The sequence below is a fragment of the Phragmites australis genome, chromosome 5 (genome assembly GCF_958298935.1).
Source record: "Phragmites australis chromosome 5, lpPhrAust1.1, whole genome shotgun sequence".
Taxonomy (NCBI): Eukaryota; Viridiplantae; Streptophyta; class Magnoliopsida; order Poales; family Poaceae; genus Phragmites; species Phragmites australis.
In genome coordinates this window covers 36233510-36261091 of record NC_084925.1, presented here as the reverse complement: position 1 = coordinate 36261091, position 27582 = coordinate 36233510, and the positions used below count along the sequence as shown (strand labels likewise).

General features: G+C 44.3%; 4 protein-coding genes across 11 annotated transcripts; 3 read left to right on the top strand and 1 right to left on the bottom strand.

The window, feature by feature from the left end:
- Positions 1-999: 999 nt before the first annotated feature.
- LOC133919454 (F-box protein At5g51370-like) lies at positions 1000-5985 on the top strand. 2 transcript variants are annotated; one of them, XM_062363852.1, is made up of 3 exons: positions 1000-2337; positions 5269-5530; positions 5620-5985. In XM_062363852.1, the coding sequence occupies exons 1-3, from the start codon at positions 1166-1168 to the stop codon at positions 5683-5685; spliced, it is 1500 nt and encodes a 499-aa protein (XP_062219836.1). In that variant the 5' UTR covers positions 1000-1165; the 3' UTR covers positions 5686-5985. The 2 variants fall into 2 exon arrangements, with proteins under 2 accessions (XP_062219836.1, XP_062219835.1); XM_062363851.1 differs by having other exon boundaries at positions 5617-5984.
- A 69-nt stretch (positions 5986-6054) lies between these two features.
- LOC133919455 (remorin 4.2-like) lies at positions 6055-9233 on the top strand. Its single transcript, XM_062363853.1, has 6 exons — positions 6055-6866; positions 7522-7633; positions 7699-7914; positions 7991-8201; positions 8548-8629; positions 8717-9233. The coding sequence occupies exons 1-6, from the start codon at positions 6411-6413 to the stop codon at positions 8906-8908; spliced, it is 1269 nt and encodes a 422-aa protein (XP_062219837.1). The 5' UTR covers positions 6055-6410; the 3' UTR covers positions 8909-9233.
- A 3420-nt stretch (positions 9234-12653) lies between these two features.
- LOC133919453 (protein NUCLEAR FUSION DEFECTIVE 6, mitochondrial-like) lies at positions 12654-14538 on the bottom strand. 7 transcript variants are annotated; one of them, XM_062363849.1, is made up of 4 exons: positions 14278-14538; positions 14048-14172; positions 13176-13217; positions 12654-12958 (listed from the first exon to the last, which is right to left on the bottom strand). In XM_062363849.1, the coding sequence occupies exons 1-3, from the start codon at positions 14397-14399 to the stop codon at positions 13198-13200; spliced, it is 267 nt and encodes an 88-aa protein (XP_062219833.1). In that variant the 5' UTR covers positions 14400-14538; the 3' UTR covers positions 12654-12958; positions 13176-13197. The 7 variants fall into 7 exon arrangements, with proteins under 7 accessions (XP_062219833.1, XP_062219827.1, XP_062219830.1 ...); XM_062363843.1 differs by lacking the exon at positions 13176-13217 and having other exon boundaries at positions 14012-14172; XM_062363846.1 differs by lacking the exon at positions 13176-13217.
- Positions 14539-17601: 3063 nt separating this feature from the next.
- On the top strand, positions 17602-18543 carry LOC133917630 (uncharacterized). Its single transcript, XM_062361508.1, has 2 exons — positions 17602-17860; positions 17960-18543. The coding sequence occupies exons 1-2, from the start codon at positions 17769-17771 to the stop codon at positions 18240-18242; spliced, it is 375 nt and encodes a 124-aa protein (XP_062217492.1). The 5' UTR covers positions 17602-17768; the 3' UTR covers positions 18243-18543.
- Positions 18544-27582: the final 9039 nt, after the last annotated feature.

The following is a 27582-nucleotide window of genomic DNA, read 5'->3' as shown; positions in this document are numbered from 1 at the left end:
GACATGAAAAGAAAAGAAAAGAAAGGCTCGGCCTGCTTGTACGTATGCTAGCGAACTGGGTTGGAGATGTTTTGATGGCCCATCATTGGTTCAGCTAGCCTGGGACTTTCCAGTTCCCTTTGGGAGGGTAAGCGAAATCACAGTACTACATCAGTAAACGCCACCACAATTCATCACTGGAAGTCTGAACAGGCTTTTTACAAACTGCACAGGCTGCAGATGAGCGGTCAATTGATTCGCAAAATAGAGAGGAAGCAGTTGAATCAATTAACCTTTAAAAAAGTACACAAAAGCGTTACAGGTCAAGAAAAAAGGTGGAGTAACAGATCCTCCTCTGCATTCAAGGAGAGCACAACCTAATGCTGCAGTACACCCAAGAGTCCATACTTGATTGTACCGTAACAAGTACTGGTAGACTTATTGGTACTAACTGCTTCCAATAAAGCGTAACTAATCAAAAAATTAGTCTCCCTGTGTGTCTCTTAACAAAAGAAGACCAAACAGCTCGAACGGAAGGAACAAAGGAGCAATCCATTATTCCAGCCAAAAACGAAGCATTTCTCGAGAAACAATCCGGCAAAAACGAGAGGCCATGAGAATAAACAAGAGACCACCTTGCACGCCGAGACAAGGAAAGGGTTCAAAACTTTCGTTTCCCCACCAGGCCACCACCACACACGCTCCTCACCGAATTCTCTCACCCGTAACCGTAACGCCACACCAGTCTTCTCTTAGGCTATTTTTAACCTTATTTTCTTTATTTTATTTTCTTTTTAATTTTTTTCGTTTCTATTCTCTTTATTTTCTCTCATCTTAAACAGTTTTTCTTCGAGTGTAATTGTGAAGGGAAAGAAGAGAATCATGTCTCGAAGAAAATGATACTAAAATCTCTTAATAATAAAAATCGTAAAGAAAATTTTTTGAAGTGTTGAAGGAAAAAAAAAAAATCTTTTGAGGGCGTAGTCTTATCCCGCTCCGCAGGAGGCCGCCAAGCGGCAGGGGAGCGCCAATTTCCAATTTCCAAATCCCAAAACCTCGAGGCTCCAGCGCCCCCAGCATTCCAAACCTCAGATCCCCCGCACACCACACCACGCAAATCGCCCCGTCCCGAAACCCAAATCAGAGCGCCCTCCCGCGCCACTCGCTGGAGCCGAACGCGCGCTAGATGCCTGAGCCCGACCTACACTGCCTCGGCGGCCGCGGCCTCGGCTTGCACCACCACCAGCGCCAGCAACTCAAGGGCTGGCCGGACCTGTGGCTCGTGGGGGACAAGCCTAGCCCCCGCGCGCGCTCGGCCGCGATGGCGCCCGCTTCGCCGCCGCCGCCGCCCAACCAAACCCTAGCGCTCTCGGACGGGCTCCTCCTCCGCGCCCTCGCCTGCCTCCCGGAGCCCCACCTCACGGGCGCCGCGTCGCTGGTCTGCAGGCGGTGGATGCGCCTCGCGGGGCGCCTGCGCCGCCGGCTCGCCGTGCGGGACTGGGCGTTCGTCACGCATCGCCTCCCGTACCGCTTCCCCGACCTCGCGGACCTCGAACTGTTCCCGGCCTCAATCGCCGCCCCGACCGCGCTGCCCCACACCTCCCCTCTCCTCACCTGCGGCGAGGTGTCGCTAACCCTAGACCCCAGCGCGGACCCGCCACTCGGCGCCTGCCGGTTCCTTGACGACGACGTGCTCGACCGGGGACTCACGGCCGTCGCCGCCAGCTTCCCCAACCTCCGTCGCCTCTCGGCCACCGCCGCCGCCGAGTCCGGCGGGCTGATGGCTATCGCCTGTGGCTGCCCGACGTTGCAAGAGCTAGAGCTCCACCGGTGCACCGACCTCGCCCTCCGCCCGGTCTCCGCCTTCGCTCACCTCCAGATCCTCCGCATTGTTGCCGCGTCCCCCGCGCTCTACGGCACCGGCGAGGACGGCGGTGTCACCGACATCGGCCTCACCATCCTCGCGCATGGCTGCAAGCGGTTGGTGAAGCTGGAGCTTCTTGGTTGCGAGGGGAGCTACGATGGCATCGCGGCTGTGGGGCGCTGCTGTGCCATGCTTGAGGAGCTCACCATCGCTGACCACAGGATGGACGGTGGGTGGCTTGCGGCGCTCGCTTTCTGTGGGAACCTCAAGACCCTGCGGCTGCAGGGGTGCAGCAGGATTGACGATGATCCTGGCCCGGCAGAACATCTTGGTGCTTGCCTCACGCTCGAGAGCCTTCAGCTGAAGCGGTGCCAGCTGCGTGACCATCGCGGCCTCCGCGCCCTCTTTTTGGTCTGTGAGGGTGCCCGTGAGATACAGGTCCAGAATTGCTGGGGCCTAGAAGATGACATGTTTGCCTTGGCTGGCCTATGCAGGTACTAGAACCACCAATCTCATTACTTAAGTGTGTTACTTGTTTCCTGATATAGTTGCAATGATTGTATAATGGGGTCAGTTTGTACCTTTGACTGCTTCATAATTCCTGCTTTATGTTCGTTCTGTGATTATGACACGCTGCCAACAAACGAAGTCATAGGTACATGACGTTTGGATGCTCCGACATTGGTAAAGGGTCAGATTTCAGGCCATGTATGCTTGAATCTTGGCTGCTGCAATACATGAACCCCTCCATGGTTGGTGCACAATTGGTCCTGTGGCAATTGAATGTTAAAGAACTGCCTTTGTGACTTGGGGAGTGCAATTCTCATTGTTTGAGAGCGCTCTAACAACCTCACTTAAGATAACCTTAACTAGTAAATTTTATATGTTCAGTGGTGTTGATGTACCTTTGTGCATGATGTTGGTACAAGCACTGTAGCTAGTCATTTGATGCTCAGTGTACTGTTATAGTGTGACGGCTGTCAGCTGAAAAAAAAGAACATTTCTATAGTGTAGACATACACCAGCGTTTTGGATAATGTGTTGAAATATTTAAGTTTTGGTCTCGGAAATGATATGTTTATTACTACTGTACAAGAACATTACAGTAAACACTTGCGCCCAAGGCCACACTGGTGCACCTTATAACTATGCTTCCTCCACCACAGCAGTTTATTTAGAGCAATGGTATAGGTAGCCTCATGCGCATGCATATCTTTCGTTAGGACAACCTATGGATTAGCGATCACATCAATTAAACCAGATAATGGTGAATACAATGTAAAACAAGACATATATGATCAATATCTGAATAATAAAGAACTACCTTGTGACATGGAATGCAATTCTGGTTATTTTGAGAGTGTTCTAACTTCTAACGGCCTCACTAAGATAACCTTCACTAGCAATTTTTATATGTTTACTGATGTTGGTGTACCTCTGTGTGTGATCTTGGCACAGAGGTACTGTAGCTGGACATTTGATGCTACTATACTGTGAGAGTGTGAGTCCTGTCAGACAAAAAAATAACGTTTCAATGGTCTAGACATGCAGCAAGGTTTTTGAAAATGCATTCAGGTGATGTGAAATTACCATCCAGGAATTTTTTGCGGCCAAAACCACACCGCTGCACCTTATAGCTATTATCCCCTTAGCACCACAGTTTGTGTAGAGAAATCATATACATAGCCTCATGTGGTCATGTGTAACTTTTGATATAAGTATATAACAGCCTGTTGGATATCAATTGCCAATGAGTGTTTGGCCTAATAATAATGACTAAAATGTAAAACATGACATAGATAATAGATACTTGAATAAGTGGATTTGAAGAAGATATAATTCGCGACCAGTATTCCACCAAATGTTATAACATGACTACTGGGAGCAAGGAAGTAATAGGTGATTTTTCTTGCACATCACCAATATTGAATAAATAGAGTTGCCTTGGCTTGTTTGATAGACTGCCAAATAATGTTTTGAAGGTTTTCTTTATCATAGTGTTTCCAAAAGGGCAAGAACTGACCACATTCGAGTATCTCATCTATTAATGTAGCTATATATGCTTCTAAATGTTTATAGGTTTCTCATCTCCTATGAGGTGATTATTTTGTTATGTGTGCATAAACGCAACCACAGTCTAAGACAGTTCCTGATTTCCATTGTTCCTTCCCAACTCTTGGTGGTAGTAAACATGAAGAAAATTTTGCAAGCTATCAGCTTGCAGGTGTCATCAGGATCCCATGTTTTCATGTGTATTTTACTATTTTTTACTCTATGCTTTAGATCTAAACATTCATTGTGCTATTTAAGATATCTGTCTTCATCTTCTCAGGTCATGCAAGACATCTAAATAATTGCCCCTTTAAAATGTGATGTGGTATCTAGAAATTTTATGTATTGCACTGTTGCTGCAACTCATTGAGTACATTTTTGTGTGATTGCTCCCACAAACTTATTCAAACAGTACTCTTGCTCAGCTTGTTTGCAATGCACTGTGCACGTGCGTTTGTTTGTTTATTTGTTTCTTAATGGACTTTGCAGTATCAACTTGTTGATAATGTCTGCAGATCATATCTGCCAGCAATACTTGTTCACTTGTTCTTAGTTTAGTGGTTGGTCTACTAAAAGGAATGTCCCAACTTAAGATATGGTCTACTTCAGATGAAGTTACATGTTTTACATCCCGTAGCAGTGTAGCCTCAGATGGATCAAATGTAGCATACTGTTTCCTTCTTGTTTTTCCAATTTCATTTTAGAGCTTGCAAATAACACATTCCCAGATGTGCATGGAAAGTAGTATGACAAGCTGTGTCTAGGGTTCTCTCTCTCTCACACACGCTTTGCTTTCACATGCACAAACACAAGAAACCTTGTATTACCTTCTGTGTCCTGACATTTAGTGCTTCACTTAAATACCTTGTTTTAAGAATACAGTACCAAGTACCAACTTAGTGAATTATTAGAGTGACATGCATGGCTACAAACCAAGTGCATGTGTGTAGCTGGAATTCCTAATCTTCCATTTTGAACTTTCTTCAGGCTAAAACTAGGTTGTATTTTACCTTTACTTGAAGAAGCAGGGTATACATAGCCATCGTAGTCTTTTATCTGGATATCCCTCTTCCGGCAATGGTACAGTAAATATGTACTTGTACTGGAAGCAGTAGTGCGAACTAGCAAAGTACGTACAAAATATTTTTAGTTTTTCATGTGCATGTTTCAATCCTTTCGACTTTGGGAATCACTTTAGTAGCTAATATGGCCTGCCCAAATATGGTAGGAGCGGTTAATGTGTTTTGCCAATTGAGCTATATGGATTGTCAATATTTTTGTAGGGTAGAAGCTGTGTTACAATTGTGGGAACTCAGTATTTATCCAATCTGCTACAAGGTTGTGCCTAATGCTAGTCACTCTCTCTTCTACAGGAGAGTAAAATTCCTGTCCTTAGAAGGGTGCTCACTATTAACAACTCGATGTCTAGAATCAGTGATCACCTTATGGAGTGATCTGCAGAGCCTAGAAGTAGTCTCCTGCAGCAAAATAAAGGATGAGGAAATCAGCCCTGCCCTTTCAGAACTTTTCTCCAATCTCAAAGAGCTGAAGTGGAGGCCTGACAACAAGTCACTCCTTGCTGCGAGCCTTGTAGGAACCAGAATGGGAAAGAAGGGCAGGGTATTTTTCAAAAGGGTATGAAGTCTGATCATCTTGGTGCTCCATTCCCTGCGATGCGCTTCACCTGTTATCTGCCCCATAAGGCTTGACCTTTCTTGCAGAAGATCTTACCGGCACACCAACGGATCAAAGGGAAGATGCTGAACCATTCAACAGGTGCTGCTGCTTAGTTGGATCACCAGTCCAGAATTTCGCATGGTCCTGTGAAGTTCTTCGTAATCAGAAGCTGGTTCAAATTCTTTGACTTCAGATTAAAGCCAAACTCAAATTCTTGCTACACAAACGGTGGTGCAAGTTTTTCAACTTTAGACTATGGACTGTACGATTCTTCGTATCAGAAGCTGGTGCTTTGAAACATAGTTGAGGTAGTTGAGGTCCTAGCCATCCGATTTTGTGTTTGTACCTGACTTGTAACAAGCTGATACTCCCCCTGACCACAGTAACCAGAGTATTTATGTATGACGAGAAGTATTTCATAAATTATGGCGGAATTTGTTGAGGTATCAGCAGAATTCATGTTTGCATCTCATGACTTCACTGTCGAATGAAAATTTCCGGCACTCTGCCGTGTAGAAATGATCAGGCTGCTGATTTCTGTTATTTGCTGACCTGAGAGCTGCTGTTGAATGCAAGGCGGCAGTACGTCATATTACGTTGCCGTGTGTGACAGCGGCGACAAAGTAGGGCCCACCTGTCAGCGAAGAGCATCACATACCCTGGCCCAACAGCCGGACGGCCCACCCAGGAAGCCTACCATGTAAACGCCGCACAGATCCTGCGGCACGACACCCTCCACCACCGTCTCTCGTCCAAACGCACGCGCGCGCGCGCTTTGCAACTAACCAAGGGGAGGGTCAAGAAGAGGAGAAAAACAGCAGTGCAAGAAGCCAAGAAAATGGCCGCCGGCCCCGTCCCGGACGGCGTCTCCTCCTGCGGCAGCACCAACATGCGCCGCGCCGACCAGTTCCCCCCGCTCCTGTTCCCGCTCCCCTGCATCGGCGAGCCCGCCGCCGCCTCCCGCGTCTCGCCGGGATCCTCCCCGGCCCACTCCGAGGCCTCCGGGGGCGCCGCGTGCTACGCCGCAGACGCCGAGCCGGAGCCCGACGCCTCCGCGGGGAGGAGCACGCAGATGCTGCTCGCGATGGCCGCCATGGGAGGACGCGGTGGGCACTACGGCCGCCGCCCGGTCTCGTCATACGGCAGCTGCGCCGCGTGGAGCGCCGGGTCGCTCACCCACCACCGCCCGGCCTCTCCGTCCCCGATTTGCAGCCCAGTAAGCAGCCGCGGCGGCGGTGGCGACCGCGAGCCCCACGGCGGTGATGACGCCTCCTCGTTCGTCACGCCACGGCTGGTCAGTTTTCCTGTTCTTGGTGCCCTTTTGCGTTGTTCCGGACAGTTTCTTGCTCGATACGGAGGTGGCTCCGATGGTTCTTGGTTCTTGATTTGGCCTGCCTTTGATATTGATTCTATGCTTAGTAGTTGCGGTTCTTGAATGCTGTTGGAACACGCCGATAAATTGTGTGTGTGTGTGTGTGTGTTTTTTTTTTTTTTTTTTTTTGGAGTAGAGGTGGTTTCTTTGATGGAGGTGCTCAATTTCTTCCATGACTTCTAGGAACAAATTGCTCTATTTCTGACCACTTTCGTGTTTTGCATAGATTCTTCATGGGTTAATATTGCTGGAGTAGTGGAATTGTTTGGAAATTCCCAGGTTAGTTGACTGACAAGCAACAAAGCTTGAACCTTTGGAGATTTGTCACATTTATGTTTGCCGATTCTGGAAAGGGCCGAAAATCAGAGCAATATTTGCTCACTCATCTTGATTGCTGCAATTATTTGTTAACTTCTGCATCACCCAACTGAAATTGGATTATTTAGTGTCTGATCCTATCCAATTTCTACATGTAGCTGCGAGTTCTGTATGCATTTTGTTAGTATTTTCGTTATCTATTTGATCTTTCACAGCCCATACTTAATAAAGAAGTTAATAACTAAATCTACCACTGCAGGAAGAAGAGCAAGGGAGGCTGCCAACCAGAGCAGATTTCATGAAGCCTTCTGCTACACCGCGAAACATCAGACTACAGACACCCAGGCACCCTTCGCTGCTGGATAGGAGAGGTAGCTCCTTTTGCTTGTCTTTTTTCTTGCAATGCATGGACAATAAATCAACTTCAAATATGCAGTTGAGGGAACCAATGAAGTGCCTCCAAGATTCATCCACAGAGCAACGCCTGCTAGCTTGATGCGCCGAGCTCGCTCCTCACATAATTACCATCAACGCATGGGGGCAATAGATGCTATCAATGAATGGAGATTGCCCAAAGTCAGTGAAGAGGAAGATGAGGCAGGGGATCAGAAGGACTGGCAGACTGATACCGTATCATCTCGTATATCCTCAGGTATTGGCCAGAATCTCATGAGGTTCATCAGATCATCGGCGTAGTCTGAACTTCGGGATAATTCTGTATGTTGCAGCTCGTGATTGGAACTTTGAGTCTGATGGTGCCTTTGAGGGTAGCAATCATAGTGGTAGTGCATTTGACCATTCAGATGGTGAGAATTGTCCAGTTGCAGTGCAAAGGATGGAAAGACGGCTCCCGAGCTCTGTGTTAAAACCTCAAGGCAATTTTGTCCATGCCAAATTGGTTGCCTGGAAAGATGCACAGGTTGCGAAGCTCATTGAAAAGTAATCCCAGTTGTCTCATCTTCCATAAAATCCAAACTTGATACTTGTTAGCAATTAATTTTGGACTAGCTCAGAGCAAGAATCATAGTATAGCAAGATTGTTAGATGATTACATGTAGCACGATATTACTTTAGCATGAAATTGTGTTTGATGTAACAATCTCAATTCGTTATTGGTGTGGATATGAATACTTGTGAGTTGTGTCTAATTAAAGTATCAAATGTCGTTGCCCATAGGATCCCATCATTGATAGCATTCATTGGATAGCCATTTTTGGTTTCTATGTTCATTAGGAGGTCTTTTAACTTATCTAGTCAGAGCACTAATGTTACTTAAATCAATTAGGCTGAAAAGGAAAGAAGCTGATATTGATGATTGGCAGAAGAATAAGATTGCAAAGGCCAGGCAGAAAATGAGACAAACTGAGGTACGCTTGTCAACTGCAGTTCTATTTGAAATGGATATAATCGCTTTCTCAGTTTCACACCCTCTTTTTTACCTCGATGGAAAACAGGTGAAGTTGGAGAAGAAGAGAGCGCAAGCAGGAGAGAAGATGCAAAAGGCGATAAAACATGCACAAAGGAAAGCTGATAAGAAGAAAGTCAAGGAGCAGGCAGCCACTGCCAATCAGATAGCTGGTGTTGAGAGAGCATTGGTGAAGATGTCAAGGACAGGAAAGCTCCCCTGGTCACTGGCTTTTCTGTGATCCAGCTCTTCATTTCTGCTAGTCCTACAGAAGCTGATTTGCCCAACCGTGAAAGTAATTGGTGATGCCAGCATGGCAAGAGTAATATGAGTGAATCAATTGCCAAATACTTGAAATCAGTATATAACGTATCCGTAAAAAGAAGAGAGGATATACTAGTGGTTGGCCATTCTTGATGATGGAAGTTTTAGGTCATGCAACACTTTAGCATTTGAACTCTGTTTTTGAACATGACATGAACAACTGGGGATGAATTGTAGTACTTTCCCTTATGTTGACCGATCACTGTTCTGGGAAATAACATCCTCTCTGTTTCATTGAAATATATGATAGTGCTAAATTGACACATCGCAGTGTTACTGTACAGTAGTGCTTCGGTTTTACGAGTATGATCTAATGAACAATGCTTGTTCATATTTCCTTCGTGATCTTGTTTTTCTTTGACACAAGTTCAGTTAATACCTTGTTCTGAGTCTATCCAACCTATTCTGGAATGTCACCCCCCAAAAAAACTATTGCGGAATGTGTGTACTGGAGTCATTAGCGCAAAAAACCGTTTTTCAAGTCTGGGTTTGAACTGTCAGTCAGCTTGCAATAGGTTCGTTACCGGAACCGGTTGTAATATTATCCATATTACAGTCGGTTGTACATCAACCAACTCTACTTTGTAGAGTAGTACAATCTGTTTTTCTTACCAAAACAGATTGAAATACGATCCATAGTATAGTCGGTTTGTTACTGGAACCAGTTGTAATATTGTCCATATTTACAATCGGTTGTTCAAATCGACTAACTCTACTTTGTGAAGTTGTACAATCGGTTGCTTACCCAAACAGACTAAAATTCGATCCATAGTGTAGTTCGTTCGTTACCGGAACCAACCGTAATGATTTCTGTATTTCAATCGGTTGTTCATATCAATCGATTGTAATATGTGGAGTAGTAAAGTTGGTTCTTTATCGGAATCGGTTGTAACATTGTTCGTATTGCAGTCGATTGTTCATATCAATCGACTGTACTATTTTGAGTAGCACAGTAGGTTCATTACCTATTTTCACAGTAGACTTGTTACTGTTGTTATCATAGTCGACTTATAACCGATCTTGTCACAGTTGGCTTGTACCGTCATTTTCACAGTCAACTTATGACATTAACCAATTATAATAGGCTATTAGGACAATCGTTTCTTTGCCAGACGACCAGTTTCAGTCGGTTTGAGCTAAGGAACTGACTGCAATACCACAAAGTCATTTTTGTGGTAGTGAGTAGTGGAGTTTTTTTTTTTTTTTTTTTTTTTTTTTTTTTTTTTTTGCTTTGGAGATGGAGGCAAATACTCCAATACAGGAACCCAATCTTCCGATAATAATGTCATTGCGTGCTATTAAACTGCCTATCGCGCCATTTGCTAAGAAAATTACCAAGCAAACCATTCCTAAACTTTATGCCAATGTTCCAACAATTTATGCATGTAAACATTCTTGCGGGGACTACATGGTTTCGTGTGAAATTTTCGCAACATCCTTGTGAAACTCCTACGTCCAATGAATCCATAAAATTATCTAGTACATACAGCAAACTAGAAGTGGGAGGCATCCATGAATTGCATGAAATGGCTAGCTGCCAAATAAAAGCACGAATATTATGACATGGAGGGATTAACTAATAATAGAAGTAACATCTGTTCGCACTGCCGGCTTGGGTGATCTCCATCCACATTTTAAGCAACATGCATGGTTGCTGTCCACGATTTGTAATACAATTATGCAAAAAAATTATTTAAAGTTGGGATATATAGTCATTAACTATACATAACAAAAAGGAGGATACAATATTTTATACATGTTCAAGCATCCCTTATAATAATCACCATAAAACATGTTTCGTCTTTATTAATATTAGGAAAATACAATTAAAATGAAGATATATCTAAATCTAATTCTTAGGATTATGGTGAATTCTCTCGTATTCTAGATCCCGAAGTCATTGTCAGATGAATCTAATCGTGGTGCGGTCCTGTTGTGAATCTCAATAGATTTTTTCTGCTCCTATCCGACTAGACTTCGCTTCCCTTGGTTCAATGGCTATCTCTCACCTAGAATTCGATTGTCGGGCTTGAAATCAGATTGCCTTGTTTCACCCCACATTTTGGACGTACTTGTTCCCCTCCTTATATAGTTAGGATAGGGAGACATATTGTACTCAGAGTTTCCAAGTGTAACATTTCTGTATTATATTACTTCCAAATATTTAGAATTTTTTTTTCTAATCTGAGGATGGTTTCTGTGTAAAACACTATGAATTATCTAAAATATTAGCACATGCCTTGTTCTGCATCTCGCTCTACTTGGAATCTCTCTTTGACTCTTGTAACTAACCATGTCGCCTGGGAATCTATATTTCTAACCCATCATCCCAACACCTTGTGTGCGACTACCGTATTCCTTATTTTCCAGTGCCAAGGTGTGCTTTGGAAAAAGGACGTTCAGTGTTGGCGCCGTAGTACTAGTTTGCTTGATCTCTTTTTTCCTGATCACCTCCAAGAGAAGAACAAGCATACATGGAGATGCCAAAACACATGGAGGAAAAAGAACTTGCTTGATAAGAAGGGGAAGACGAGGAAAAATAGACAAAGCAAAACCATATTAGAAGCGAATAAATCAGATGTATGTTGTCAGAGAATAATTGCATTATGGTATTATATTGAGTACTACGTTTATCTGAATATTTTGATTTCCTTCTCTTGCCAGATACAAGAGGCTGGGAATTATGGTGTACAAGCACAACTTTTGTATTTGGCAATCCCATTCCGAAGCTTGTGTTCTAGACTTCTGTACTGATAACACTATTCTGGAGCTTGTCTTTTGGATGTTGTTACTTGAAAATCAATATGTGTGTTTAGTAATTTTTTAGAAGAAGTCGAGCTCATTATGCTCGAATTCTAGTTATTTTAGTCTCAGCAGTTCAGGTTTCAACTACTTCCGCTCTGCCAGACTGCGACACGCTCATGTAGAAAGCAAGGGAAGTAGGCTTATTGGGCTTCAGTGGGATTGGTTGGGACTCAAAGAATCGTAGTGAGCTTCTGTGTGATTGGATAGCTATAAAGTTAGAGGCAGGAGCAGCGTCCGATATAATGGACGGCTGATGGTAGCACCGACTGCACGCTATGCCCGACGTCAGAGGATCTGTCCATCGAGTAGCTCCTCCATCCCAGTAGAGGCGAAGTAGATCCGCAACGGGGCAAGAACTCGAGCGCGAGATGCACAATCACAACTCGGCTTTGAAACGAAAATATAGCTTAGATGAAACCGGGCACGCGAACTTGGATCCATAGCCATGTGTTCATAGGATGCTAAAACCGGAACCTAAAAGCTGTAACCGATTTGAACTCCTAAACATAGACGAGGAAGAAATCGAAGCCATATGCATTATCTCGGCCGGAACGAAGAAGGAATGAAAAGGAATCCAAATAACAATGCCTGGCAGTGGTATGTATTGGAGAAGTGATCGCACACAGGCTTTCCATTCAAACGTATGGAGAACTGAACGAGAGAGAGAGAGAGAGAGAGAGAGAGAGAGAGAGAGAGAGAGAGAGAGAGAGAGAGAGAGAGAGAGAGAGATCCAAGCCTCGAGGCTCCGCATTCAGAAACGTCACGGTGGAATTTTTATCCCCAAGTAACGACTAGAGAGCCACTTTATTCAGTTTCGGACAATCTCAATTGACAAAATTAAAGAAGCAGATAGCATATACAATACTAACATAATCATCAACGCGTGTTACCAAATCGTTTGTCACTATCATTATCACATAAAGGGCATTCGCAATTGTACTCAACAGATACTCCATCCTTCCATGTTTTTATCAAAGGATATCAAAGACATTAATTCAAAACTTGGAAAATTCTAATATAGCCAATATTGTAGGTGGCGTAAAAAGAGTAGTGCTGCAGATATTCATTGAGTTTACTACTCTACAAAAATCAATTCAGCCCAATAGCACGACATGAGCAGATCTTCCAGCATTTTATCACCTTCGAACAGACTGACCCATCTCTATATAAAACAAAGAAATAAAGCATACATCAGAAGAGTGGACATCTAACCAGAGTAATCATTATTCAATTATAAGTGTGAAACGTACAGTGTTGCATGTTAGCCCTGACAGTAGAAGAAGAGTTCTACAAGTTCGACTCTAAAGCATAAAATCTATGACTACAACGGTTGTAGCAGTAATAAGTGTGCATCGTTGCCCCAATATCCAAGCACCCACCTTAAGACATTGTGTAAATGTTTCACGTACCATCATTTTCATCTGACAAAAGAAGAATGATCATTGCGTAAACTACAACGGCACCAAGATTTATAGAACTTTTGTCGATTAAAATTTCAAGCAAGCATGTAACTGTCTGAAGATGCAAACAGGATAGTCTCAAACAAAAAATACTAAAGAGGAGAGAAAATTGCATAATGATAATTAAACATTGCACAGACATATAGATTTAAAAAAACCATCAACTATTGAGTAAAACATTGGAAAAAGAAGTAACTTTATTCCATGAAGCTATTAGTCATCAGAGGCTGCTAATAATTCTAGATAGTCTTCAGCTAAAATTTGACACGTTTAGGCACTCATTCTTGATGATTGTGTGAAGCAAAACAGCAAGCTCCAAGCAAAACCTTTCAAGAACTAGCAAAGTCATGTGCCTGCAGAAACCAAATGTCTTACTTAATTGACCTCAATTCACGAAAGAATATTTTTTTAATAATTGACCTCAATTCACGAAAAATATTCCTAAGCAAGTAAATGGATCGGGGTAAACCCAACACACCACACAAAGTTTCATCATGGGAACACAACTAGCAAATTATTAAGCCACAATGTTGTTCTATGCGCCATTATTTCATACGTAATCAATTAAACATAGCCAGGATCACATTTCGCTGTTAGAGCAGAGTAAACAATGCCTCCTTTTAGCACAGATCAAAAGGCAGCACCAGTTCATTCAAACATGGACAACACGTAACTAAATCAACCCGCGAATGAAAGAAAAATGCATGGAGACCGTTCTCACCCAAACGAAATCACAGACAAGAGCATAATCTTACGATGTTAAAGCCCGGGATAGGTGCGACAGAGGATACCCTGAGAGAGAGCGCTGCAGCTCCGGGATGCTGTGCTCAGCCGCGACGTCAGCCTCGCCGCCGCCACCGCGCTGTGCAGCGGCAGCAGCGACATTCCAGCGCAGCACCCGAGCTCCACCGGCAACCTGCAATCCAGCACAAGCCACCACCAGAAACTCATCCATCACAGGTCCAGCAACACTACCACTAATGCACCGACATCAAGAGAAGAGCGGAACGGCGACTGACACCTGGAGAAACACGGGGCGCGGCGGGCGGCGGTGCGGCCGGTGGGGACAGAGCGAGCGGCGGCCACCGAGCGGCTGGCGGCGGAGGCCACGCGGGCGGCGGCGCGGAAGCAGGTCGATGCCATCTCGCCGCGGGGTCGGGGGTAAGGAGAGGTGGAAGGGAGAGGAGGAGGAGGAGCTAGGTTTCTGCGTCGGGGAGAATGCGGTGGGGCGGCGGCGCCACGGGTTGGATCTGGATGGCTTCCTTTCCTTGGAGAAGGGGGTGGGAGTGTTGGGCCCTGGATCCCATTATAACGTGTCCTGTTAAGCATGATGGATGGGCCTAGGGGAACCTTGTTGGGAGTGTGTTTGGGCCTCTTCGAGTCCGGCATTTTTTGTTGGGCCTATGGGATCTTTCGTGGGCTGCAGCCTATCGCAACGGAGGAACCTTATGGTTCGACGTTTAGGGGATTTGCCTTCGGGCTCCGATCAATCTTTATGTTGCGGGACGTCAAGCGCCGGCGGTTTCAATCGGTGGTGGTGACCACGACCTTGCGGACCCTGTTGAAAATGACTCTGGAAGATTTGGATGTAAAATTTCTTTTTTACAGGATCTTTGTTGCAATATGAGGATGTATTGTGCTACTGTTTTAATATAATTTCATCTCTTCTAAAAAAACTTACAATTTCGACCGTATGAGAAAATACAGGATTTCCGATCCTAGCAGAAAAATGAGAGAAACTGATACTAAGTTTAAAGTGGGTAAACATAATTCCATATTATATCTTATAGATCTCTATAAAATTATGTGAAAAATCATATTCCATGAAAGTCATGTCTACGATTTAAAGAGAGATCTTTTCTATCATTCGAGATCCACGCCCCTCTTTTTTTTTCTTTTTTCTTTTTTGCATGTTCCAAAAAGCGCTGAAGCCCAAACTAAGCTGGTTAGGTTCATCAGTTGCGCACGGCGAAAAGAGATGGACTCGTCAGTCGTGGGAGTATTTGTTTATCCCATTATCTTGTTCCAGACTTGCGTGATGCCCTGGTACTCACTGCTGCAAAAGGCCCTCCCGTCTCCCACAAGCTTTTCTTCCTACAAAGCCGAACCTCCATGCAGCAGCAGAGCACGCCAGCTGCGAGTCTGTGACCGGCAAGAATATCTTCCAGCAATCGATCCCTGGCCTGATCGAGAGGCCGAGACGTGGCAGAGTCTACCGCGAGACCATCTAGAAATCAAGAGAACGACTAGCGGCAGCGGTATGATGGACTACGTTCCAGGGATCGATATCGCTGCTTGGAGCAGATGCATTGGCTTTTGGCACGGCCGGCCGGAAGCAGGCACCGCAGCGTGCAGTCAGGCCGCGAGCGCTCTCGTCGTTGGATTTAGCGGTCGGCAAATCGGGCGAAATCGACCGACATGCTCGTCATTATTAGTTTGTGTGCGCTGCATGCATCAACTAAATGAGGCGGTGCACCGCAGCACATGCTGTTACAGTAGCTGGCGGCGCGGCGCGGCGCCAAAGCCACACCCATCACCTGCATGCGCTGCGGGATTCAGTGGATCGGACCGCCGTGCGTGCGTGCTCATGCTACATCGATCGACCAGCCGGTGGCACATCGCTGTTCTCTCTCTATATATATAAACTACTATTTATTTATTGATTATATCGAGGGACAAATCTATCAAATTTTTTACCGTAGGATCAATTTAGAGATTCGTGAGGTCATCTTCTTCGGTGAGCTCCTCCCATCGGCGACGGTGAGATTAGTATTAGAGTTAGGGTTTCGTGGTTTCGAGATTTTAAGAGTTAAAGGCTATAGAGAGAGCTCCGAGGGAGACCGTCGACCCGACGATGATGGCAGGCGGTGGGTGGAACGGTGAGGCGGTGGGGGCACTATCCACCGTAGGTGACGGAGGACCGTCGGTTGGGCCGGCGATGGTGGCGGAGGCATCGGGATTGAAGAGGTTAGGGGTGATAGCGATCAAGGGAGGCGGATCCAACGACGATGGCGTCGTTAGAGCCGGGTGGAGAGGCGGTGGCAATGGGGGAGCACGGGGAGAAGCGGTGGCAACAGAGGAGGGAAATAGCAGCGAAGGAGAGCAGGCCGTGACGGTGAGACGAATGCGGTGGAGGTGACGCACAGGTCGGGCGGAGTGGATAAGTTTAAGTGGTGGGACGCTCGGGAGTAGTTAAACAGGTGAGGGGTGTTTGGGACCATTGGATGAGATCAAAGACTCAAAATTAGATAGATTTTATTTTTAAAAATCTGTTAATAGATAAATAGACACCGACGCGATAAACAGACAGAACAGAAGAAATGAAAAGCGAGTAACGTTACACCGACGCGCATGCATGCATGTTTCTCTCAGGTTATCAGGTATACTGCTACCGAATATCCATCGTCCATAAGCTCGATCGAGGCGTCTTCTCTAAGCAAGAGGATCGGAGGGGAACCCCTATAATCCTTCCCGTCCAAGGTTGTACGTACGTATTAAACACCGCGCGCGCAACCTTGCGTGCGTTGCATCTTAATTAAGTCCTCATGTTCGTGTATCATGCATGTGCAACCTGCTTGTCGATGGATTGTTGTTTTCGTCCTCCTGAAGGTACGTACGGGACTAAATAATGCCGAGCTGACGTGCCGTTGCTCCACTTCTTTGACGGAATTCCATTATGTACGATGCATGTGCCACTACTCCGATTATAAATACATATAGTTTTAAATAAGATAATCTTTAATATATAATTTTAATCACTATTTTTATATAATATATTTATAAAATTCATTAAATTCGTGATAATAAAAATAGTTTTTAAACTAAATATAAATATATAATTTTAAGATTTTCAAACTAAATATTTTGAAACGTATTGCTAGTTAAAGCCTTCAAAGTTTAATTCAATTTTTTTTAAAATAACATGTATTTATAACCGAATAAGTGTATAGAGAGAGTAGCATGGGCACGTCTATTTTGATTTCTCGATATCTCACAAGTAATGCATGCCTAGCTTGCAGATTGATCTCTCCAGTACTCACTCATGCTTACAGTTTATTCGATCAACAAGCGTTAGCACAGTTCAATAAATCACCAGATTAATCACTGGGTCCTGCTGAATGGTAAGTGTAACCGGCCCGGCGACTCGCGCCACGCCCTTTTTTCTTGCTCTACACGCGCCTATAGATGCGGGACACGTGGACCGTCTCCCGCCCTGCCTGTCTTCCCGGCCCCGCAACTCCACCAGCGACCTCACACCTGGGTGCCGGGGGGCCTCCGCCTCATCTCTTCCTCGATCGACATCTCGCTCTCGCGTCAGTATTTAAAACCTTCTTGTCCTTGCTCGACTCCAGCTCTTGCATTGCCACACTGTTGCTTCTTCCCCGGCCTCCGGCCGCCTGCTGCCTCTTCATTTCTCATACTAGCAGTACCCCACCTCTCTCCGACCAGCAGGCCGGCTACGTACACCATCCGTTCCACGTACGCGCGCGCGCGGCTCCATCATATCTATCGATGGCCGGCACCGTGTGCTCCATGTGCGGGGACGTCGGCTTCCCGGACAAACTCTTCCGCTGTGCCCGCTGCCGCCGCCGCTCCCAGCACTCGTACGTATGCACGCGCGCGAGAGCGCGGCCACCTTTTCCTGGGACCGAGTCCCAGTATTTGGTACGACGGCTAACCCTGTGTCGCTTGCATGCACGCAGCTACTGCACGAACTACTACGGCAACGCGGCCCCTGCGGAGGCTGGCGCCGGCGTCTGCGACTGGTGCCTCAGCGACGACGTGGGAGGGAAGAAGAGGCAGTTCTCTTCGGCGTCGGGATGCAGCAAGCAGCAGCAGCAGCAGCAGGCGGCAGAAGGCAGGAGCGAGCAGCAGCCGTTCCTCACCAACGGATGCGGCAAGGGTGCCGGCAAGGTCACCGGCGGCGAGCAGGAAGGAGGCCGGAGAGTCCGCAGGTACAAGCTCCTCAAGGACGTGATGTGCTAGCTAGGTGCTCTGTAAGATCCTGGTGAACGGTGGACCCCATGTGGCCGGCCGTGATGTACAAAGCAATGCTAATTAGACAGATAAACCTAGATCAGCTATCTAGCTCGATCGCTAGCGTGTTACTTCGATGCATGGTTCAAACCTTGCCCGGGGCGGACAAGGGTACAAACCCCGTTCAAATTCTTGTTTTCTAATAGATTTCAGGGGACTTAAGTCTCTTTCATGAAGTTGCAAAAGCCTAGACATCGGTATGCTTCTGTATCCCGATCTATCCTTATCTGTATGATTGTTTCTGTGTTATGAGGAGAGAGACTTTGGTTACGCATGTCAATAACGCTGCTGGCTGCTTCCGTGCTTTGTCGTAAGTTAACTAGAGAGTAGAGACTTTTTTCAATCACATGAGTGTTGTGTTTGAGTAATTGAATTGATTAGTATATATCTATTCGTCAAATGCACCTTGATCTAGCTTGCGTATCATGGTCAGCCGGCGCGAACGTCATTTGCTTTCGTAAGATCTCTCCTGGGAAACGATTTGTTCTTTTGACTAATCGGTCGATGTGACGATCGATGTTTAGGCCCTAATCAATCCACTCTCGATCACCTACTAAAGAAAAGATGGATATCTTAATTGAAACATAGGAGCGTTGCAGTAGAAGTACTAGTAAACCATGACATGAATATATATGATGTAAAGATTCTTTTATTCGAGAACAAGAATACTGCAATATTTCTGTCACACTGTTTCAGTACTTGTAGAGTATATGTGAAGTCCTCCACGCTGATGCAGTTTGGAAAGCTCTAGAAGACGATGCGTTGCATGCTACTCCAGCTCCCTTGCATCTGGTCGTACTTGTTCATGATTGTTGAACGGATGGAATCGAGAATTCTCGTACACAAAAACTTCTGCTGTAGTTGTGCCTTAACCTAGCTCGGATAATATCGCAGATCCGAGCTGTAAAGTGGCCAACACACCCCATGTTAAAGCATGTCGTCTGATGGCCCACTTCTGCTGTAGTTGTGGCTTAGCCTAGCTCGGATTCGCAGATCTTTGTGGGCGCTTGAAATTAACAACCCATCCATGGGCGCCACTCGCACTGTTTTCCTTGTCCATGAGTCCATCTGACAGGTCGTATGGTCAATAGTATCATGATAATAGTGGTCTAGGCTGTTCTTATGCACCATGGCATCCGGAATCAACGAACGGATTGTGCGCTGGGATGTAGGCCCTCGATCTCTGCAACTCCTTGCGGCCTTGATCGAGGTACGCACACGTGAAACCTTGTTTGATTAAGTACGGATTAGATATAATTAATCTCTTATTTTGTTAAGATGGGGACACGGAATTTAATTTCTCTCAGTCTGAATGATTGAGTTTAGTCCTTGCCAATCCAAAATTCCATATAAGGTCGATAAATGGGAACTGAACTAGTTTTAAGCAAATCATTGGCGATCTCGAATCGACTGAAATTACGAACTGGTCATCAACGATTCAACGCTCTTCACAATTGACGGATTTTTAAAAAGTGAGGATCATGCATGGTTCAAACCCCACTTGCTAGTTATTTGTCTTTCACCTTCGTTTCGCTGGATTCTGGTTCCATGATCTATGGTGTCCACATCTTTGAGACATATGATCTATAATCAGCTCGATTAGTAAAGTTTGTGTGCATGAGATCCGAGCAGGTCCGTCTCAGCTGGTGTTTGCAATGAAAGACTTAAAATTTGAGAATATATATAGGTACTTTTAGGATGGAAAGAGTCTATCCGATGCATGCACGCTATACATGACATGCGTACGTGTACCGTACCAAAGCATCTGGTCACAATAGGGCACCATCATGAGTTGACCCTACCATGTTTTACTATATTAAAAAAAACTATTTTTAGAGGTGGTTTATAATCTATTTTCACATACAGACTCGTCTGTGATCGAAGACTTGTAGAAATAGACGATTTCTACGAGCGTAAAATAGATCATCTGTGAAAATACATTTCTACATGTGGTTCACTTAAGAAACCGCTTGTAAAAATCGGTTTTTATAGACAGTTCCTTAAGTGAACCGCATGTAATAATCCGTTTATTACCCGAGGAACCTCACGGCCGCACCTTTGCAAGTCAACGGCCGCGTTATATTTTTGCATTGTTTTCCGTTTTTGCGTTTCATAGGAATCGAACCCACGACATCCCTTCCCTCTACTCTCGCGCGCGAACCGCCTTACCACCTCACCTATCAAGTAGCTGTGATTGGAATGGGATATTTTATTAGTTTAACATTTTATGCCGAAGGGAACCGCCTATATAAACCAATTTTTACAGGCGGTTCCTTAAATGAGCCACATGTGATAATTATTATGAACCGCCTTCAGTAAAACGGTCATAAATTTTGCATACAGACTTCGATTTAGACGTTTTTTTTTACTCTACGGACATCTACATAAAAATTTACATCCGTTTCTCCCTTACTTTGTCAGGTTCGGTGATTTTTTTAGGCCAAAAATGGATTCGAAGATTGAGTTCTCGCCCTTAAAAGTTTCTGCATTATTTTCAGAACGCGCGTTTGTGTACATAGCCATCATCCTTTATATCAAACTTGAGCAGAAATATACCATAGTTCATATTCTAGTGTTGCTGAGGTGAGTAAAAATAAATAAAATAAAAAAATATTTATGGTCGCGCTGACGCTTGATGACACTTGATACTATTGTTATAACTAGTACTTTTGTAAACATAGTCTTATCATTGATAGTGGTGGTCTTTGATATTCTTCTAGTTGATCTTGATGGAGATTTAAAGTTGGTAATATTCTTTATTTTCTCTAATTTTACTTGTATTAATAGGACTTATGGTAACAATAGCATATGTGTGATCAAAACTTATGTGTAAAACTTCAGTTGATTACCTTAAATAAAAAAAAATCAACTATAAAGTTGTAGATCTCGTCGAGAACTACAATTTTTATATAAAATTTGCTCCATTCAAGTTTGTATGAAAAAGTTATGAATTTTTTAAGATAAGCTAACATTCATTTTTATAATCGGTTCCTTATGTGAACCACATTTGAAAATAGCTCTCTATTTTCACAGGCAGTTCACATAAGCAACTGCATATAAAAATAACTATTACACAGTCGGTTTCTTATGTGAACTGTCTATGTTAATCATTCTATTTTCACATGTGATTTACATAAGAAATCGTCTGTGAAAATGATCCATTTTCACGTACGATTTCTTATATGAACCGACTGTTGAAATCGTATCATTTTCACATGCGGTTCGTATAAGAAACCACCTGAAAAAATAATCATTTTCAGATACAGTTACTTATATAAACCCCATATGAAAATGATATAATTTTCAAGTACGATTCACATAAAGAACCACATACAAAAATAATCTTTATACATGCGATTTCTTCTATCGTTTATCTTTAAAAATCACTCAGTCAGTTTATCATATAACTCGTTTATAAAAAGACACTCTAAGCGTCTTCAAAATAGTTTTCGTAGTAGGTTTACTACGAAGATCCAGTCCTTCGTAGATGCCATGTAGCCAAAAGATCAGGCACTGAGCGCAGGCCGGCCGGCGCGCTTTTCATGCCTCGAAATCGGCGATGCATGTGCTCCGGTCCGGGCATCATGTGTGGAGATGCGCTATTGCGGCACCCGGCCGGCCGGCCGGCGATGCCGTTCCGGCTGGCCCCGTCGTGGTTCATGCAACAACGCGCCAAAGAAGAGCACTCTCCACCGAACGAATGTTTGCTGCTGAAGCGTTGTACCGTACACAGAAGACGTTGCCCATGTTTGCTACTGAAACGTGCTTTTGATCAGGATCAAATATTCAGAACATCAGCAACGCAAATACGAGTAATTATTTCTCAGATTTCTTTAGTATAACAAACAGAAGAGATTTACAGCCCGTTCTCTTTAGAATCATCTTGTCGAAGATGAAGTGCGGACATGACGACGTTCGCATCTGCGCGGCCACCCACAAGCTGCTAGAACTCTCCAGCTATATCCGTCACTCGAAGACACCATCAGTCTATCAGGCAGATGCATGCATGCATGCACGGTTCATGCATGCATGCACGGTTCATGCATGTGCACGCGTACATGCACCAAGCCACTAATCAATACTATATACTAAGCAGGGAGGAATCGGTGCGCTCTCAGCACACCGAGCATTATAGCTCCTGTAGTCAATACTAGATACTATGTGGGCTTGTGCATCACAAGCGTCCGTACACGCTTTTGGACTCCTCTCTGCGGAGGGTATTGGGACGCACACACGATTACTTCGATACCTATGCTCGCTGCCATATACTCGGCAATGGCTAACTGATGCAAGAGTAATGCATGCTATGGTACATCAATCAACCAATCAAAACTGCTCATTGTATACATATATACATATATATATATATATATATATATATATATATATATATACATGTTCACTGTACATATATATATACACACACAAAATTATCCCATTCTAAAAAACAATAAAATATCTCGCTCATTTATTTCCTCATACATATACACCAGATAAAATCCAGTGTTTCCGTCCAGAAACTTTAGTTGCCGGCGGAAACTTTAGCCGCCAACAAAAAAACACAACCTCATTTTTAAATTAATACTTCTCTCATTTATTTCCTCATACACAATTATCCCATTCTAAAAAAACAACAAAATATCTCGCTCATTTATTTTCTCGTACACGTACGCCCAGATAAAATCCAGTATTTCCGTTCAAAAACTTTAGTTGCCGGCGGAAACTTTAGCCGCCAGCAAAAAAAACACAACCTCATTTTTAAATTAATACTTCTCTCATTTATTTCCTCATACACATGGGACCAGATAAAATCAATACTATATACTAAGCAGGGAGGAATCGGTGCGCTCTCAGCACACCAAGCATTGTCAATACTATATACTAAGCAGGGAGGAATCGGTGCGCTCTCAGCACACCGAGCATTATAGCTCCTGTAGTCAATACTAGATACTATGTGGGCTTGTGCATCACAAGCGTCCGTACACGCTTTTGGACTCCTCTCTGCGGAGGGTATTGGGACGCACACACGATTACTTCGATACCTATGCTCGCTGCCATATACTCGGCAATGGCTAACTGATGCAAGAGTAATGCATGCTATGGTACATCAATCAACCAATCAAAACTGCTCATTGTATACATATATACATATACATACATACATATATATATACATGTTCACTGTACATATATATATACACACACAAAATTATCCCATTCTAAAAACAATAAAATATCTCGCTCATTTATTTCCTCATACATATACGCCCAGATAAAATCCAGTGTTTCCGTCCAGAAACTTTAGTTGCCGGTGGAAACTTTAGCCGCCAACAAAAAAAAACACAACCTCATTTTTAAATTAATACTTCTCTCATTTATTTCCTCATACACAATTATCCCATTCTAAAAAAACAACAAAATATCTCGCTCATTTATTTTCTCGTACACGTACGCCCAGATAAAATCCAGTGTTTCCGTTCAGAAACTTTAGTTGCCGGCGGAAACTTTAGCCGCCAGCAAAAAAAAACACAACCTCATTTTTAAATTAATATTTCTCTCATTTATTTCCTCATACACATGGGACCAGATAAAATCAATACTTACTATATACTAAGCAGGGAGGAATCGGTGCGCTCTCAGCGCACCGAGCATTGTAGCTCCTGTAGTCAATACTATATACATGAGCCGGCGTTGGAACCCTTCTCCTGCTCGCGGCCGGCTGAGAAAGAATATGTGCTGCGTGCGGGAGAAGGGCCGGCGCCGAGTCTGTATAGCCCTCGGTCACGCCAAAGGGCTTAACGTGACTGGAGTCACGCCAGAGCGCCTGTATGCGCCTCTGTCGCGCTATTAAGCCTGGCGTGACTCCAGTCGCGCCACGCCCTCTGGCGTGACTCGGGCTGCCACGTCGGCACGGCCACGTGGCACGAGCCGGACCGCCCCCCGACGTGGCACGGGAGTCACACCAGAGTCTTTGGCGTGACGGTGTGGTGAGTCACGCCAAAGCCTTTGACACGACAAAAAGGGTCAGTTCCTGAAAATATAAGTCCCGGCAGACTATTATTAAAATATTAATTTAAAAAGGGCTAAAAAAATCCAAGATGGTTGAGGAGATAGGAAGGATTCGGTGCAGGCCCCGACGCCTCCCTTCTCCCTCTAGCTCTCACGTGGCGCACCATCCTGTCACATGCTGCCCCGCCTCCTCTTTCTCGGCCGCTGAAGCCAAGCCCAGCTGCAGCTTGCTCAGCTTGCTCCCCTTCCCTAGCTCTAACTCCGTCACCGCCTTGTATGTACATTTTGCTTTCTTTCGCACGGGAAGCGCAAGCCCTTGCTTGTTGTACTGAAACTGTACCGAACAGTTAGTTTTTCCATCTCTGCGGCATCAATGCATGGAGGTGATTGATACCTATGCACATGTCCTTGCAAAACGTGTCAGGGTCGCACTTGCACATGCACGCCCGTCAAGTAAACTCTCATTCATGCATGGGCTACACATTAGCGAGTGATTTACGAAATGTCTACGGTGACATCCATACATCACATCACTCTTAGAACTGGAAAAGAATATTAGTGTCAAAAGACCATGCATCTATTACATATATTAAAGGATTAATAATTGGAGTAATCCTAGGGTGTCAAGTACTATAGTTACTGTTTATATGGGTCTGCATATGTACCATATATGTACAGATACATATACATATATATATGTATATATATGTATATATACGTATGTGTGTATATACATATTCAAAATTTTAGAAAAATAGCGAAAGGATAGTCATATTGATAAATCGTCTGAAATAATCTAAAATGCATAGCAAAATATCTGGAACTAAAAAAATATGAAACAAACTTAGTTAGATTCGTGTTACTATCGTCTACATATTAAAATTATGTGCATACATAAGAGTAACAATGTTTTCCTCATAATTAAATGAATGTGTTAAATATTGATAAATTCATAAATAAATATTGAGATGTCTAAAAATAGTGAATCTAATTTTTTTAGTCTTTTTTTATCATGCTTTGTGCAAAAAAAATAGGTGCCACGTAGGTGTGCCAATCTGCATAGTACCTCTAGTATAGCCTAGGATTTCTCACCAAGGAATCAAGCACTGAACTGTTCAGTTGGGAGCGAAGCTGGCCAACTGGACCATGTTTACTTGGTCAGACCCGTCACTATAGGCACCACCTAGGTATGTCATGACCTGAAGCTAGGTGGGTCGGGCCAGCATGACACGCCTCGTCAGGTCATGCCTAGGCTGACACCATGGCGCGCTATGTCGACACAAGCACGTCACAGCGCGGTGATGTGCTGCTAGAGCGAAGTGTTGGTGATGGACCAAATCCTTGGTGAGCTCGACACCCACGCTGCCCTCCTCATCCTCCAGTTGAACAACGACATTGTAGGTGGCTGAAAAGACCGATAACGTCCTAAGACGGGGGTGAATTAGGACACTTAGAACTATTTCGGCTCCAAAAATAACACAATATAAACCTATATCAAATTCTATTCAAATGTGCTCTAGGTTTATCTAGTGTATCTACTCTACCAATCAAAGCGCTTCAACCTATTTAAGAAGATAAATTGTAAGAATGTAAATGTAGAAACGTAAATAAGATAGAGAGAGCAAACTCTGCACAAAGATTTTTCCCCCTGTGATATTAATGGTATGAATGTCACCCCTAGTCCACGGTAGAGCTCTACCAAGAATATGCTCCCAGTCAACACCCGGTCATGGCTATTGAGCCATCAAGTCACAAAGAAAAGTTCTCAATCTGGATGAGCCATCAAGCCACCAAGGTAAGACCTCACCACAAGCCTCTTTTCTGGTCCCTTGTCACCATGATCTCTTCGGAGCTTGAGCCACCAAGGTAAGGACCTCCACGTCCCTGTACACATGTCTTGGCGCCGCTCCACGCTAAGTCGGAGGGTCAACAAGCTTACTAGCGAGTCACCAAGACTATAATATGCAGGCGTACTAAGATGTACAAGCTTGGATCACTCCTTGATCGAATATCTATACAGCAATCACCCAGCAACATACTCTCTAGACCTATAAACACTAATCACTCTCTAATAGTATGCTTAATCATTTTGAATGATCACTTTAAGCATTTTGGTAATAGTACACTCTCACAAACTAGCCGTTGAAACCCCACTCAAGTCTCTATGAATACCAGATATTTTAGTGTATACTTTATCTCCATCACCGGACTATCTGGTAAGCTATCCTAAGCCATCTGAGCATCCTCTCTGTGTAAATTACTCCGATAAAAGTATCCGATGCACATCACTTCATCATCGGACTATCCGGTGAGTTGACTTTAGCCAACCGAACCAACGCAACCATCTCTAGAAATAATACTCCAATGTACACAACATCTATCCGGACCATCCGATGCGTTGAACTTTGTTCTGCCTCTTTGCACTGTTCATTATCCGGTGTGTGTAACACATTGATCACCGGACAATCTGATGCTTTGATCTTCAACTTCAATAGTTGTAATCTTCTTTGGACAAAATACTCCGGTGTGTATCTTCTCTGATCACCGGACCATCCAGTGAGGTTTTCAGACATCTCTCCCCTTTATCAAATATGCTCCGGTGAGTTCAACACCCAGAGCACCGGACAATCCGGTGAGGCAAATCTTTCCTGAAACTTCTCTAATTCAGTTTAACTTTATCCCGGCTACGGTGACTTCTTCATGTATTGTATCCATGAGATCTACTAACATATATTCTTAGCTAACATGTTAGTCCTATTAACTATATTATCATTAATCATTAAAATCACAGTCATAATCTAATAATCTAATAGATATTTTCTTATAACGACGACCACATAATGGTGCGTCCGCAGCGTGAGTAACATCTCGTACTTGGCGTCGACACGTTGTGTGAGGATGTAGTTCACTAGTGCCGCCGCGCTGTCGACCCGAAAGATGCAGTTGGTGACTAGCATATGTTTGTTCTCACTGAAGTACCGGTTGAGGCTCGTGTTCTCTATCACCACCACCAACTCGTACTCCAGCCTTCTCCCCGCCCGCAGCGACTGCACCGCCGTATCGCTGCCTGTCATGCCCGCGCTGCACCCCATCCTGACGACGTTGTATGACTTGACGTCGGGGCACATCTTGAACCAACACACGATCATGGACTCCAGCGACGACATCGGAGAGAACATGGAGCATGAGACGACGAGGATGCTGATGTCGCTCGGCTTGACATCAGACTTGGCGAGGAGTTGCACCATGACAGCGAAGAGGCCCTCCTCAGCCTCCTAGA